The 17,213-nt window shown below is 48.3% G+C and overlaps 1 protein-coding gene across 2 annotated transcripts; it reads right to left on the bottom strand.

The window, feature by feature from the left end:
- Positions 1-8,951: 8,951 nt before the first annotated feature.
- Positions 8,952-16,775, bottom strand: LOC125553206 (putative disease resistance RPP13-like protein 1). Of its 2 annotated transcripts, none has more exons than XM_087519226.1 (5): positions 16,365-16,775; positions 16,037-16,114; positions 15,577-15,889; positions 9,437-13,538; positions 8,952-9,355 (listed from the first exon to the last, which is right to left on the bottom strand). In XM_087519226.1, the coding sequence occupies exons 1-4, from the start codon at positions 16,666-16,668 to the stop codon at positions 9,479-9,481; spliced, it is 4,755 nt and encodes a 1,584-aa protein (XP_087375352.1). In that variant the 5' UTR covers positions 16,669-16,775; the 3' UTR covers positions 8,952-9,355; positions 9,437-9,478. The 2 variants fall into 2 exon arrangements, with proteins under 2 accessions (XP_087375352.1, XP_087375353.1); XM_087519227.1 differs by having other exon boundaries at positions 9,437-13,535.
- Between the last annotated feature and the right edge of the window lie 438 nt (positions 16,776-17,213).

Below are 17,213 nucleotides of genomic sequence, written 5' to 3'. Positions count from 1 at the left end.
AATAAGTATGCAAAGCTCTAGCAATCCTTCTAAGGACTGGAGTAAGCATCTCGGAGTTGGAATGTATGCTTTGATGAGATGATCAAAGATTTTGGGTGTATACAAAGTTTATGAGAAACTTGTATTTCCAAAGAAGTGAGTGGGAGCACTATAGAATTTCTGATGAGTATATGTTGTTGACATATTATGGATCAGAAATGATGTAGAATTTCTGGAAAGCATGCAGAGTTACTTGAAAAATGTTTTTCAATGGAAAACCTGGATTAGGCTACTTGAGTATTGAGCATTAAGATCTATAAGGATAGATCAAAACGCTTAATGGTACTTTCAAATGAGCACATTCCTTAACATGATCTTGAAGGTGTTCAAGATGGATCAGTCAAAGAAGAAATTCTTGCCTGAGTTGTAAGGTATGAAGTTAAGACTTAAAGCTCGACCACGGCAGAATAGAGAGAAAGGACGAAGGTCGTCCCCTATGCTTAAGACATAGGATCTACAGTATGCTATGCTGTGTACCGCACCTGAAGTGTGCCTTGCCATGAGTCAGTCAAGGGGTACAAGAGTGATCCAAGAATGGATCACAGGACAGCGGTCAAAGTTATCCTTAGTAACTAGTGGACTAAGGAATTTTCTCGATTATGGAGGTGGTAAAAGAGTTCGTCGTAAAGGGTTACGTCGATGCAAGCTTAACACCTATCCGGATAGCTCTGAGTAGAGATACCAGATACGTATAATGGAGCAACAATTTAGAATAGCTCCAAGTAGAACAATTATTTGGAATAGCTCCAAATAGAGCGTGGTAGCTGCATCTAGGAGATGACATAGAGATTTGTAAAGCACACACGGATCTGAAAGGTTCAGACCCGTTGACTATAACCTCTCTCACAAGCAACATGATCAAACCCAGAACTCATCGAGTGTTAATCACATGGTAAATGTGAACTAGATTATTGACTCTAGTAAACTCTTTGGGTGTTAGTCACATGGGGATGTGACCTTGAGTGTTAATCACATATCCATGTGAACTAGATTATTGACTCTAGTGCAAGTGGGAGACTGTTGGAAATATGCCCTAGAGGCTATAATAAATTGATTATTATTATATTTCCTTGTTCATGATAATCGTTTATTATCCATGCTAGAATTGTATTGATAGGAAACTCAGATACATGTGTGGATACATAGACAACACCATGTCCCTAGTAAGCCTCTAGTTGACTAGCTCGTTGATCAATAGATGGTTACGGTTTCCTGACCATGGACATTGGATGTCGTTGATAACGGGATCACATCATTAGGAGAATGATGTGATGGAAAAGACCCAATCCTAAGCATAGCACTAGATCGTGTAGTTCGTATGCTGAAACTTTTCTAATGTCAAGTATCATTTCCTTAGACCATGAGATTGTGCAACTCCCGGATACCGTAGGAGTGCTTTGGGTGTGCCAAACGTCACAACGTAACCGGGTGGCTATAAAGGTACATTACAGGTATCTCCGAAAGTGTCTGTTGGGTTGGCACGAATCGAGACTGGGATTTGTCACTCCGTGTAAACGGAGAGGTATCTCTGGGCCCACTCGGTAGGACATCATCATAATGTGCACAGTGTGATCAAGGAGTTGATCACGGGATGATGTGTTACGGAACGAGTAAGGAGACTTGCCGGTAACGAGATTGAACAAGGTATCGGGATACCGACGATCGAATCTCGGGCAAGTATCGTACCGATAGACAAAGGGAATTGTATACGGGATTCATTAAGTCCTTGACATCGTGGTTCATACGATGAGATCATCGTGGAACATGTGGGAGCCAACATGGGTATCCAGATCCCGCTGTTGGTTATTGACCGGAGAACGTCTCAGTCATGTCTGCATGTCTCCCGAACCCATAGGGTCTACACACTTAAGGTTCGATGACACTAGGGTTATAAAGGAAGTTTGTATGTGGTTACGGAATGTTGTTCGGAGTCCCGGATGAGATCCCGGACGTCACGAGGAGTTCCGGAATGGTCCGGAGGTAAAGATTTATATATGGGAAGTCCTGTTTTGGTCACCGGAAGAGTTTCGGGGTTTATCGGTAACGTACCGGGACCATCGGGAGGGTCCCGGGGGTCCACCAAGTGGGGCCACCTGCCCCGGGGGGGGCACATGGGCTGTAGGGAGTGCTCCTTGGCCTACATGGGCCAAGGGCACCAGCCCCACTAAGGCCCATGCGCATAGAAGGGGAGAGGGGGCAAACCCTAAGGGCAGATGGGCCCTAAGGCCCATACACCCTGCGCCTCCCTCTCCTCCCCCCTCTTGGCCGCCACCCCTTGTCCATCTAGGGCTGCCGCCCCCCTAGGGGTGGGAACCCTAGAGGGGGCGCAGCCCCTCCCCTTCCCTATATATATTGAGGCATTGGGCTGCCCAGAATACGCGCGATTTGATCTCTCGTTGGCGCAGCCCTGCATCCCTCTCTTCCTCCTCTTCTGTGGTGCTTGGCGAAGCCCTGCAGGATTGCCACGCTCCTCCATCACCACCACGCCGTTGTGCTGCTGCTGGATGGAGTCTTCCTCAACCTCTCGCTCTCTCCTTGTTGGATCAAGGCATGGGAGTTGTCACCGGGCTGTACGTGTGTTGAACGCGGAGGTGCCGTGCGTTCGGCACTTGGTCATCGGTGATTTGGATCACGACGAGTACGACTCCATCAACCCCGTTCACTTGAACGCTTCCGCTTAGCGATCTACAAGGGTATGTAGATGCACTCTCCTTCCCCTCGTTGCTGGTCTCTCCATAGATAGATCTTGGTGACACGTAGGAAATTTTTGAATTTCTGCTACGTTCCCCAACAGTTGTTACTGTTTCAAATGAGATAGAAGCAGGGGAAGACAGGGGAGAGACGAGAGAAGGTCAAGCACGGGAGAAGTTTGAATGCCAGGCTCTCCTGTTTTTTCTTGACAACCCAAAACAAACAACCCAAAAAGGCCCACAACCCAAAAAGGCCCACAAGACAAAGGCCAACAACCCACAACTAACAAGGGAGAAGTTTCAACCCAATTGGGCTTTTCTATTTTTGTTTTGTGCGGGGGGAGAAAGGAGCCTGGCGATCAGGCTGGGACAAATAACAATGACGTCATCGCCACGTCATTCGACTGAGACCATTTTATTTCTCAGTCGAATGAGTTCCAGGCGCTCCCTTCATTAGAAGTAGTCAGCATGCATGCAGCCGTTTCGTTAATTTGCCGCGTTTATTTTTGCTTAAGTCAATGAGGTTGTTAGGGCATCTCCAGCCACGCCCCTAGGAAGGCCTCCCCAGGCGATTTTTTTTGCGCCGGCGCCGAAAAAACGGCCCAGTCGCGCCCCCAGGAGCCCGATTTTCGCCGGCTTGGGCCAAAAACAGCGCCGGCGGACCCAGGCCGAACCCGGCGCGCTGGAGGGCGCCCGGGGGCACCGGGGCGAGCTGTTTTGGCGCGAAAAAGACGCGGGCCAGCCGCGTCAGCGACTCGGCGCCTTGTCTTCCCCCAACGGCCTCGGTTCCCGCGGGGAATCAATGGCAAGGCTGCCGCCGGTCAGCCTTGCCATTGATTCCTCATGGGCGGCGCGTCACGGGACGGCACGCCGACGCCTCCCCTCCCTCGCACGCGTACACACGGGCGCGGCCCGGCTATAAAAGCCGGCGGCCTCCACTCACCTGCGCCCACACCAGCCCCGCCCCTCGCCACCGTCCAGCCCTTCCTCTCCCTACCTCTCCCCGAGCGCCGCCGCGCAGCCCCTCCCTCTACCTCTCCCGAGCCCGCCCAGCCCCGCCATCGCCATGGCAGAACGCTTCCCCGGAGATACGGCGGCGGCCAACGGCTTCGGCCGCCGTTCGCTCCGCGAACAGGAGTCCTGGCTCCTGTTCCAGGCGAACATTCCGGCGTCGCCGGACATGCGCGCCGGGCCGACGGGGTGGAGACTCAGCGCCGGGGGAGTGCCCATTCCCCCGTTGCCCGACGCCGTGGCGAAGCCGAGGTACTTCGCCGAGGAGGTCGAGATCGTGCGCGCGTCCCTCACCGACGCCGAGCTCTCCCTCCCCCAGTACGCCGCCGACAACCACGCGGCCTGGGCGGCGTATTTCGAGCACCGCCAACAGCAGCGCTTGGCGTCCACCAACGGCGCGCCGGTGGTCGGCGGCCCGTAGAACAGCAAGGGGCGCCACCTCTAGTGGGGCGTCCCCGTCCGCACACTCGAGGGCGTGCTCACGTACCTCGAGGGCGGCACCGACGCGCCGGGCCATGGGCTCCAAGGAGGTTCGGCGCCTCCTCTTCTTCCTCCTCATCACGCTCCTCTTCACACTCCTCCGGCTCTCCGGCGCTGCTCGGCGTCAAGGCCGAGCCCGCGGCGGAGACGCCGCTCGGCCGGCGCACTCGCAGCGCCGGCATCGTCATCAACGAGGGCGGCCGGCGCGCCCCCTCGTCGGCTCCTCCGCGCTTCGTCAAGCCAAAGACGGAGCCGGGGCTGGCGCCGGTGAAGACGGAGCCGGGGCTGGCGCCGGTGAAGGCGGAGTTCGACGACGACGACAACGCGGCCCTCGAATGGGCGCGCCAGGCACTACAAGAAACCTGTTAATCCATGACAGATTTGTGACGAGTGAAAATCCGTCACAGTATATGACGATTTTCTCTCATCCGTCACGAAAACCGTCATCGATAAGTAAGATGTGAATGTGCCTAGAAATCCAACCAAGCCCATATGTTTTTTGTCTTTTTCCTGGAATCCGTAGATTTCAAATTTTAATAAAAAATTGCAATCAAGACTTGATCCCAAGACCTCGTGAGTTAAGAGACTAGCGCGTGACAACACTCCTACCGGCATGACTAAAGGAGCATCGAAACTTCTACACGTACGAGCATGACTTGTCCGATTTGGTACGATGCAACATCCAGCCGTTGTTGGACTTAGAGTCCAACTGACATACGGTTTGATCTGCTCTATCAGATAGAATTCATACGTGATTTGTCGTACGTATAGCATGGTTGAAGGAGCATTTTGTCATTTTCCTTTTGATAATGCATCTACAATAAAAGTTTTAGTAAAAAATGGTGTGCCATGGATCAAACCATGCACCTCTCACCTACTTGAATAGTCCATACGTGTTGGTCAAGAAATCATGGTGCGACAGATTGCGGACATAAAACTTTGCACTCGTACACAACAACTATATATATATATATATAATTCATGACTTCAAAATTTAATTCAATTTTACTTAACTGGTGTGACAGATTGCAAATATAAATTTGCAATTTTTTTTTGCAGAGATAAAGATTTGCACTCGTACACAACATCTCTCTATATACCTATATATAATATGTGACTCCAAATATTAATTCATGTTAAGTTAAAACTATATAAATAATATAAATTTTCAATTTCATTTATATGGAAATCAACATATATAGTCCAACTGTATTCTGTAGAACCGTCATGTTCGGTGACGAAAAACTCATAGAAGGACTAGTAGGGCTTTTTAACGTTGTCCAAGCCGTGACGGACTGCTGCTCCTTCTTTTTTTTTAATTAGGAAACGGACTGCCCCTGCCCCTGCTGATGTGGCGATCCAATGTGAGCGAAAACTCGCGTTGTGATTGGTTGACCAAACCCTCCCACGGATCGCACATCTAAACCGTCTGCTCCTCCGAGATCCGACGGCTAGCACATCTCCCCTCTTTCTCGATTGTTCTTTAGCCCACCCACGCGTTATCTCCGCCCGTGACCAGCGCCCCCACGCCGCACCAACCCACCTTCTTCCTCTCATGCCGCCAGCCCGCCGTACCCACCTCCTCCCCTCTTGGCTCCTCCCCGTCGTGCACACATCCTCCTGTTCTGACGCCTCCCCGCCGTGCCCAGCTTCCCCTCAACCGGCCGCGCTGCCTGCACTCCCACCGCCCCGCCGTAGTGTCCCCTCCTCTGGCCAAATCCGGCTGAGATCCGCGAGTCCACGGCAACCGTGGGAGGATAACGGCGCGGCAACGGGCGTCCTCCCTCCCTACACACTTGCGGCAACTACCACATCCCCTTCCCTCACCTCTAACCTCCACTCCCCGATCCCCTTCCCTCACCTCTAGCCTCCACTCCCCGATCCAGCCCCTAGTGCACAACACGGAGCCGGTCTCGTCGATGCAGGTCACGCCCATATCGCTGCACGGAGCGACCGACCCCATCGTGGGCGTGCTGAACCGCGGGGATGCACAGAGCCGCCACCGGGCCCAGCAGCTGGGGATGCGCTCTGCTAGGAGGCTGCCATCCTCCGTCGCCAGGGGCCCTGCATATGTCGCCTACGCAGTCCTCACTGCCGGATTCTCTGACTACCGCGCTGCTATGAGCCGCTCGCTCCACCAGGTCCTCTTTCCTCTATACTTTCAATTTTTTTCAGGCTGTCTTAAGGTTTGTCCACGCGCAGGCAATGTCGACCATGGGTTGAGGCCTGATACTGGCGGATAAGGTTCTCTCTTCAATAACATCAGCAGGGATGGCCGGATCTCCGTCGAGAAAACCAAGGAATACCCACACCCTTAGACAGAATTAGGATTGGGAGTTTGTATTTTTAGCTTATTCTGTTTTGGTGGTCCTTTTCAGATGTACTGTCAGGAAATGTCAGGAAATATCCATAGTTTAATGTTTTTGTGTAATTTTTTCTGCTGTCTGTATGTATTTTTTTTTGAGGAACATATGTATTTTTTCTTTTATTTAATGACATGTGCATACATCTTCTGTAAAATGTATACTGGCTCAGAATTTGCAATTGTTTGTAGATTTTTTTTTGAGAAATTGCAATTGTTTGTAGATGGACGAAGAGAAATTAGATGGCTAATTGTTGAGATTGAAATCAGTGGGCCTTGGACATACGTAAAGTTTAACGGGCCAAAGTTCCAACTGGGCTGACTACATGGATGTTTGTCTTAGATGGAGCTTTAGTGAGCCAAAATTCTTATTGGGCCGACTACTTCATGGGCTGCCACGTCAGATCCATGTCAGATTCTGATGTGACACACAAGTTAACGCCGTTATGAGCATGTTAGTTAAGTCCCATCCATGACGGCCAAGAATCGTCACGGATCATGACGGTTTTGGATGATCTGTCATGCAGTGTGTGGTGGGCCAATTATGACGCGATATACATGACGGAATTTAAATCCGTCATGGGTTCCCATCCATGATGGTTTTGCATAGGTCTGTGACGGACTCAGACCGTCATGTATTAACAGAATTCTTGTAGTGAGGACTCCATTGCGATGGAGAAGGCGCGCCGCGAGAAGGAGAAGGAGCGCCAGTGCGCCGCCCTACGCCGCTTCGAGGAGCGCCGACGCGGCCGCGAGGAAGGCAGGGTCGTCGTCTTGTGCGACAGCGACGACGACGACTACGCGCCGCCGCCTGTTCGCCATGGCGACGCCGGAGAGGGGTCCAGCAGGGGCACCCGCGTCAAGGAGGAGAAGGCCGATGACGACGATGGCGGCGACGACTTCAGCCCCTTTCTTTTTTTAGATTAGGTTAATGTAATGTTTGGCCGAATTTTGCCGAAATTTGTAATGTTTGGCCGAAATTTAACTAGTTTTTATCATAACTTCGCCGAACGGTTCTGTTTTCTTTAAGATACGCGCCTGGGGGCGGCCCTGGGGGCCGACGGCTGGGGACCGACTCGCCCCAGTGCCATTTTTTTCGCTGGCTCACCCTCAGGCGGCGCTTTTAGACGCCCCCTGGGGGGCCAACGGCTGGAGATGCCCTTAGCAGTCATAGCCAAGTGGATGTGGAGAGATTACAGGAGGCGTTGCATGGCTTGGGACGTGGGTAACTTGTCAGTGGTTAATGCATGCAGAGAGTGGATAGGAGTAGTGGCGTGAGTTGCATGGCAGGATTGCCTAAGCTTGTGTATAAATACTTCTATTGAGTAATGAAAAGGTGGTGTGGGCAGAAGAAACAATGTAGCCACGGTGGGCATCAAGGAAATGACTCTCGGCAAAGCTATTGTGTCTTCTCCTTGGTGTATGCGTGCATGTGTGTGTCCTTGAGAGAAACAAAGAGAGACACAAGTGAGTTGTGAGAGGCAACACCGAGGAAGAAGAAGAGGGGTTGCGAGATGCAGCGCCCAACAATTGGTATCAAAAGGAATCCTAGCAGTTATCTGGGGTTTAGGTGAGGTAGATGACGGCTGGCGGTACATGTCGTATCATATGATTTTGCTTACACACCTCAGCACCAAATGTTTATTCTGCTGCCTAGATAAAGAAAAAGAAATTTAGGCTGCATTAGAGAAGGCTAGCGGTGTCCATATAGTTTTTGTCCAATGACTGCCACAGAGTTAGATTATATTCATGTGCATTGGTGAGGGTTAATAATTGTTAGTTACTACTTCCTAAATATCCAGTTTATTGGATTCCCGCATTTGTGTCAAGATCTATGACAACAGGAGATCTCAGGAGGAAACGATAGACTGCATGATTTATCGAGCACAGAGTGACACAGAGAGGGCATCATGATATACTAGAGGGGTTGAGCATGCTTTGCTACGCCGTTGGTGTTGTTGGGTTTCTTAAAAAAATATTCACTGTGTTTCAAATTATAAGGTGTATTATTGAAAAATCGAACCTTTTAAATTTGATCAAATTTATAGAGAAACATATCAAAATCCATAATATCTAATTAGTCTGATTAGATTCATCATGAAATGAATTTCCATACTTTTTTGTTCAATATTGTGGATGTCGATATCTTTAATTTGGCGGCTGGGGAAGATGGAGTTGCCACTTCATTGGCTCTATGTAGTTTGTTTTATTTCATTTTTTTTAATCATGTTGAGGTGGACTACGCGTTTTGATGAACATTTGCTATGATTTGATATTTCTGTGTTAAAAATGAATTTGAATTGTGGAACTGAAATTTTGAATTTGAATACTATCAAACTGTATGCATGAGTTCTCTGGGGTGACCACCGTCGGTATCAATGAAGTTCCATTATCCAAATAATATAGTCTGGGATATACACAAAAGAAACAAAGCTGTTCATAACATGGCGAGCTACGAGTTCGATAGATCGGTCTGGTCTATTTTACAACATGGCGGAGCATTTGTGCATATGGTGTCGCAACAAAATTTTGGTGAAGCTTCATCACAGCACCTTGTAACGAACAATCCCCCGCCACGCAGTTCATTCTATAGTCAAGGAGATGACAAACAATCATGTTGAGTTAAACGAGTGAGTCAGGGACCTGACAGACAATCATGTTGAATTAACGAGTTCAGAAAATAACAGACAAGCATAAACTGGTGATCAAGCAAAACACAGGGGTTGCCCTCATCCTGAAGACGGTCCATCACTGAAGCAACCATAGAATATGCCTGCAGAGGGGCTGCTTACATTAGCATCACATTGATGGCGTGTCAACTGTGAAGATAATAACATGATTAATAGTAGAATACCTTATAAAGCACTGGTAAGAAGTGTGCTCGGCACCCCAGCCATTAAACAGTTTCTATATTTCCAACAATTTTGACCTTTAGCTTCCCTGCTGCTAGAGACTTGCAGTGATCATTAAACACCTTGCTGCAGTTGCTGATATCCATTTCCTGCAGCGAGAGTGGAAGGCCCTGTTCAGGCAGCCTTGAGATTCCCAAACAACCATTGATCTTCAACTTCTTGAGCGAAGGAAGCTGGTGCAATGCCGCTGGGAGATATTTGAGATCATGGCAATCCCGGATTGCCAGCTCTTGCAAGGATGTCAGGAGCTGAAGCCCTCTCTCTTGCTGCTCTGTTAGTCTGGTTACAAATTCACATTTTTCAAGTTCTAGGCGTTGGAGGGAGGTGAGTTGCTTGCAGATTGACACAGTAAAGACAGAAGGGTCATCAATCACAAGCCTTTCTAGTCCAGGGCATAAAGACAAATTCTCCAAACATGGAAGCATGCCAGGGGATCTGAATACTTTGAAATGCCTAAGGCTGTCAAGCAATTGCAAGCTCTCTAGTGCAGCGAGTGATCTACAGTTTACAATTATCAACTCTTCCAGTGCCATGCAGGTACGCAGCTGTAGAGATCTCAGACTTGGGCTGAACCACACCTCCATTTTTTTGAGGCAGCTCACATTCTCTGGAAAACAGGGCTGCAGCATTTCTGGTGAATCACCACGGATCTCAAGTTCTACAAGTGATTTCGGCAGGAGCCATCTTCCGTTCATCTGATCATCATTTCCATCTTTATCCACCAAAGATGAGAGCAGCCCGGGGCATCCCCAGATTGTTAGCTTCTCAAGGCAGGTAAATCTAGACAAGCCTTTGTTGTTCCCGCAAAATACTAGACGAGGGCACTCCCGAATCGATATCCTCTTGAGAGAGGACATGAGATTCGGTGGAAGGCTTAAGAGTCCATCTTGAGCAGAGCTTGTAAAAAATGTGTCATTTAAACCTCCTGATGATGAATCCACAGGAACTGAGGTACAATAAGATTGAATGTTTTCTTCCTCTTCTATCGCTAACTGTGTTATCCCTGGACAATCCTCTAAAAGCAATTCTGCTAGGGCCAGCACATATCCCAGCATCAAAGACAGCCATTTCCCTACTATTCCACAACACTTAATTCTGAGAGTGACAAGAGATGGGAGGGGCTTGCGATCTGCAGCTGTCACATCTTCACGGGTATGCTCTGGCATAACTTTTGAGGAGAAAAGTTTTCGGCAGCAACATATTTCCAAACTCTTTAAAGAAATAAGTTGCACTAATTCTGTGAATGAAATATACACTAGATTTTGGCAACCATCTATTCGCAAGTATCTGAGGCCCCTCAGATTGTGGAATGCCAAAATTTCACGATCCAGTACAGTCATCATGTCCGAAGAACTATCAAAATTATCATAGCCCTCACTCCTGGATCCAATTGTTAGTGTGTCACCAGATGACACCTCTATCCTTGGGAGTGTTGGAACATCGACGACGGATAGTTTGGAAATGGTAACTGAAGGAGGAAGGGGACGTGGCACCAATAAGTTAGGACATCCATGGATAATGAGTTCCCTAATACTGGGCAACCAAGATTTCTGCTTGATTATAAATTTCTGGGAAACCTCAAATAGAGGAAATATCTTCAGTGCAGGACACCTCTTGATGTGCAGAAACCTTAAGTTGGAGCTCAAGTCCAGAGTGGAAATGCAGGAACACCGAACCAACTTTGGCATTTGAATTAATACCAACTCCTCCAACGAAGGAAATGATACTTCTGTAACACTAATCATTGCCATCAACTTCAACGTTCTGAGAAACGGAAGCTGTACAAGAGAAGGAAATATTGACAATTTTCCACAACTCTCTATATGAAGAGTCTGCAAAGAAGTAACTGAGATACTGTCGGCAAGCCAAGTTGGGAAGAGTTGCCCACTGTACCCAGATATCTGCAGATGCTTTAGGCTAGTGGGTGGTTGAAGGCCGTCAAGAACCTCTACTGACAACCAATCATTACCAGAGCTCAGGTCACTATCATATTCATCATCTGGCGAGGCACCTTTCCAGGACAAGTGCAGTTTTTCCAAGTGGTTTTTGTCTCTGAGTCCTGCTCCGTAAGCCTCCTCTCGAGTTTTAACATTTTCAAGTCGAGACACCCCAAGTTGTACAAGCTCTTTCATGGACTGGAGTTGTCTTATCTCATAGCCACTGGAATTTTGAACCACAAAATTGGGTAGCTCCTGAAGAGAAGTCAGGTTACCAATGTTAGCAATGGAAGAGTATGCCTCCTCTTCTGTAACAAGATGCCGCAACCTGAAAATATGGTCAATCCTGACAGGCATAGTAGGATTGGTGTATGAGCCAACATGTAATACTTCAAGATGGCAAAACTTGCTCAAAATTTGAGGCAAAGCCCCAAGCCCATCAGCAGCTTTGATGTCTAAGTAGCGAAGATGTTTCAAATTCACCAAACTGCACAGTAAAGGGTTTAAACCAGCAGGTGCTGCAGAAATTTGCAGCAGGCGCAAATTATGTGCCCCTTGGAATATATCTGGAGAGGATTTGAAGAACATGTCATACTGCCCAATGAATACCAATGTCCTCAATTTCCACAGCGATGTACATCCGGCGAACATGTTCTTCTCAGACTTCTTATTGCGAGGTATGCTTGCATGTTGATCTGTGCTATATCCAGGATCACTTACTACTGACAAATGGCGTATAGTTGGCAGCATCTCACAGCACTGCAGGCCATCTATAGTTGCACACTCAGTTCTTGAGACTACCCTCGCAAAATCATGCATAAGACCGCAAATAACATAGCAAGTTTGACAACCTGGATAGGTCTCTTCTCTTTCAACTTGCTCAAAGAAGCCCAAGTTCACAAGATCAGCCAAATAGTCCATTCCTTTCTCCTCAAGCCTCTGACTTGAATTGTCACACTTCACATATCCCATTGAAATCCAAATTTGGACCAATTCCTCATCAAGGAACTGATATCTCTCGGGGAATATAGAACAAAATAAGAAGCATTGTTGTAAATGGTAGGGGAGCTGATCATAGCTACGCTTCAAAGAAGTCATTATGCCTCCATTTAGTTGCAGAGATTTCCAATCTTCGTTCTTCAGAATGTTATTCCAGTGATCAATGGTAAGGTTCATCCTTAATAGTCTGCCTACTGTTACAGCTGCTAATGGGTTTCCCTTTAACTTCTCTGCTATGCGCAGTCCAATGGTGCTTAGACTTTTATTCCTTTCATAGTCCTCGTCACCAAATGCGCATGACTTAAATAATGACAAAAAATCCTCATATTCTAAATCACATAACTTGAATGGTTCAACTGTACAGACAGTTTGTGCAACAGACAAGTTTCGAGTTGTCAAAAGAATCACAGTGCCGTTAGTGTTAGACTGCAAAGGAGCTAATAGTTGGCTCCATCTGCAGAGGTTGAAGTCATCCCAGACATCATCAAAAATAAGCAGAATCCTCTTTGATGTGATATGCATCTTCAAGACCTCCTGAAGCTTGGAAAAGCTGCATAGTCCTTCATGTGTTTGCTGAGAGACACAATCTAAGATCTCTTTTGAGAGTCTCACTTCATCAAAGTTGTTAGACACCGAAACCCATATCCTTTGGTCAAAGCGCTCTGCCATGGTTGGATCATTGTATACAAGCTGAGCAAGAGTAGTCTTCCCAATTCCTGCACTGCCTACAATAGGAAGAACATATAGACCATCGGGTTTGTATTCTCTCATGAAATTTATGATGTAGTCCTTCTCTGCAACTCTTCCATAAACTTTCCTTGGAACAACACTTGATGTTTGTAGGTGTTGATTCGCTGTTTTACTTCGATAGTGATTTGAGCTTGCAACAAAGCCTGTTCCATGTAACTTGAGAACCTTACTCAGAACCCTTGATATGCCTTGTAACAGGCGAGTTATTACTTGTATCCTATGCGAATATCCAACCTTGTTCCAAAATTGTGTTTTAGCTTTGGTCGTGTGTGTTGACTCGTCATCCATTCTCTTCCTTTTTGTGTGGCGTGAATCACCAAGTGCAACAGTTTCACCATTTCCTGTACCACCAGTGCTGCTGCCAGAAAATATAAAAATAATTGTTGGTTATCGGAATTGTACAGATGCTGAAATGAACAAAATTCACAGCCACATAAATAGGGGGAGAGGGGGGGGGGGGGGGCTTTGCGGGGGTCCAGACCACTACCATGCACGCGTCCAAAAAAACCACTCCCGTGCGAAGCGGTTGCCGCGCATTCATGCCGGCCCAGAGTAGACAAGACCTCTCATTGGTGCTAGCATTGAACAGGCACGCCCCCCGCGCCGCGTCCTGGTCTCCGAGCCTGTTCAATGCCAGAGCGACGTGAGTGGACGGGACGGATATCTACCGCATTCAAACGGGCAGCTCGTCCGTCCGCCTGCCGGCAATAAACATGCATGCCGGCCAAGAAACCCACTCTGGCATGGGCACTGACACACCCCGCCGCTTGGCCTAGCCAACATCCGCTATATTAACAAGGCCACGTCTGGCACAAAACCGCACCACACCACTGTCCCGCTTCACATCCTCCTCCGTGCACCATCTTCACCATGATTGCAAGCTTCGGTGGCGTTGTGGGACAGCCTCTCGACGGAGCAGAAGTATGAGCTCGCCGCCCTTGCGGCAGACTGGCAAGGCCGCCGTGCGAGGCTGAGAGAGGCCGGCCTTCCAGCCAGCTCCCCGGAGGTCTCAGGCGATGAATGGACGACGGAGGCGGCCAGCTTCCCGGAGGTCTCCGACGACAACAACGAACCGTGGCTTTGCATGCCACCCTGCCCGGCAGCCCTGGGCTGGTGATGCAGTAATATCTTACAACAGCTCTGCCACGGCGTCTGGCCTTGAAATGAACATCAACAAAAGCTCCGCCATGCCCATCAGATGCACTTTCCAGCAGTTGCTAAGGCAAGGTCGACCTTCAAATTTGCAGGTTGGCCGCATTGTCATGATCAGATCAGCCACGCCGCTCCACACCCTCCTCTCCTTGCCACAGGCATGCCCAAGTGGGCTCATGGATCCTCTGGCGAGGCCGACGCGACGCTAACGGTGGGCAATTGCGTCGTCGCCTTGAGCTCGGATCGGCGGCCTCGACATCAAACGCAAAGTGTGGTGGGCCTCCTTCTAAGCCACGGGCCAGATTAAGGGGAGCCGGGCTGGTGCACGCCGTGTCCAAAGTATTCGTCGTAGTAGTCGTCGTCGGATGTCCTCAAAAACAAAACAAAACAAAATTCGTCGGAGATGGGCACGCGCTCGTTTCTGGATAGATAGGTGGCCGATCCATAGCTGACCTCGCCCCCACCTTCAAATTCCTGTATCCCTCAAAAGTAAAAAAAAACATCAAATTCCTGTGGCCAAGACATCACCAACCAATTTCATAATTCCTCTCTCCTTTTGTGGCCAAGGACATCACCGGCACCCTAACGTCCATCTACATGGAAGCTTCAGCAGGATGAGCATTATAAAATTCATTCATCCATGATCCATCCACTCCCTCAAAAAAAAAAAGAATTCATCCATCCTCAGCAACCAAATACCCCTTTCCTGGTACCGAGTTCAGGCAAAGCAGCGAAAGGGGCGGAGACTAGGAAATGATTGCATTTTGTATACGGCCGTGGATGCTTGGTGGAGCCAAGGCGCACCGCATAGGCTAGACTCTACATATATATTTTTTTTTGCTCTCCCTCTCTCTTGTTTTCTAGACTTGTTTTTCTCTTTGCTTTGCCTTTCACTCTTGGCTGCAAAACTTTAGCACACCCCCCATCTTGGTGTCCTCTTCTAACACAAAATACGCATTTCGATGCATGATCAATCACAAAAAAAAAAAAAAAATCGGTATCGTTTTCCTAATTCACCGTTGATAGTACCAAAATCTGTCCTTGGTTGTTATTAAGAGGAGGGGGCATGGATTTCTTTTTCATGCATTAACTTGAAATAAATACTATTTCGAAACTGATGGTTGAGTCTGGGCCGGTCTTGTTTTTACCAGGTGGTTAAAGATTTAGAGAAACTCGAGAAAAGCTGAATGAAGATAGAGAAAGGAGATCTGTCATGACATCAAGTGACCAAGTGCAAGCAATACCTTGAAGGAGTAAGCGCCTGGTCAGCTGCTTCTTTCTTCTTGCCACAAGCCTCAGTACGGATATGGCGTTTCAAGCCTGATGTCCCATATTTGGATCCACAGTTGAGCTCTGAGCCACATTTCACGCATTTAGCTTTCGCGGGCCTTTCGAATTCATCTGCTTCCGAGACCACAAAGTATTGCCATACAGCAGATCGAGTCTTGGCACCCTGCCTACTCCGTATATTATCTACATCTCTCCTTGACTTGTTATTCTTGTTATTATCCACTACCACTGCCCCATATATATCATCATGCTGACTCAAACCATTACCTGTGCCATAATAAGTCATATCAATACTACTACAAGGCATAATAACAATACTTTCATCCGAGAGCTTGATTCCTTTCGTAAAGGAAAACTGGAGAAAGATTCTGAACTAAAACACGATTTTAGGTGCAGAGTAGAGAGTAGGATTACCCGGCGAATCTGCAGTAGAGGATTCGACCAACATGCCGGCGTGTGCAGATTGTACTGGCGTGTCGTTGCACCCGACGACTAGAGAAGAAAGATAAACGATTGACTTAGAACCGTATCTGCTGGCTGCTAATAATCTCACAAACAGAGGAGTTCACACGAGCACTAAAGAAAAATGTTGGATTTAGAAAGGCGGGGGTGAGCAGTTGAGATCAGGCCTCGTCGGCGTGTGATTGATAGCAGTTCTTTTGGGAAAACTAGAAAATACTGTAGCATGGATTTAACACAAAGTAGATCTGCAGGCAGGAAGGCAGGAAGGCAGTAGGCTTACCTAATGAAGCTGTAGCGGGCGGGGTGTCAAGGTTGAGGTCAAGGAGGCGGTGGTAGTCAAGCTCGTCCACCAAGTCGTCGGCGTCGTAGAGCGCGCCCTCGAGGCGGGCGAGCGGCCGGCCGAGCGGCTTGTTCCCGGCGGCCCTGTCCCTGACGGCAGCGCACACCATGTCCACCATCTCGACCTCCGACTCGAGCAGCTGGATGTCATGGCCAAGCCCCTCCCGGCTAATCCACGCCTGCAGCTGCGGGATGGAAAGGGTTTCCAGGATGGTCTGCGCCAGCCACCCAATCGCCCCCTCCATTGATTCTCGCTCCAACTACTCGTAGATGTAGAGGGGAAGAACACTCGTAGTATTTCTTTCTTTTTTATAACAAGGGTTTCTTTTTCTTTTGTCTGAGAAGAGACAGAGACAGAGAGGAATGCAGAGTGTGTGTGAACTGAGACAGTTTGTCGTCGTGCTGTAGTATAGGAAAAAAGTCCTTGTCTTGGGCCGGGCCTCCAAACAGAGCCCAATCTGCTGCTGAGTGCTGTGCCTGGTTTTGCCAGCTCACACATCAGAAATCCTCATGCATCCATTGCCTCAAAGAAAAGAAAAGAAAAGAAAAGAAAAGGAAAAAAAAACCTTCATACATGGGAGCACGGAGAGGAAACACAGAGAGGATTTTTCTTGTCATTTCATTCATTCCATATACAGTTACATAATAATGAGTAGCACGGAACTCACTAACGGAGAAGGACCTCGTCTTCAGATACACTAGAGCTAGTTTCGAATCGATCCTCTCCTCCCACACATCAGATCAGAGATACTCCTGCTGCTACCTACCTCCGCACTCCAGGGTCCATAGA

This window comes from Triticum urartu, chromosome 4A, assembly GCF_056163025.1.
Source record: "Triticum urartu cultivar PI428250 chromosome 4A, HENAU_Tu73, whole genome shotgun sequence".
Lineage (NCBI taxonomy): Eukaryota > Viridiplantae > Streptophyta > Magnoliopsida > Poales > Poaceae > Triticum > Triticum urartu.
The sequence above is the reverse complement of the archived record's forward strand: the minus strand, read 5'-3'. Positions and strand labels throughout refer to the sequence as shown.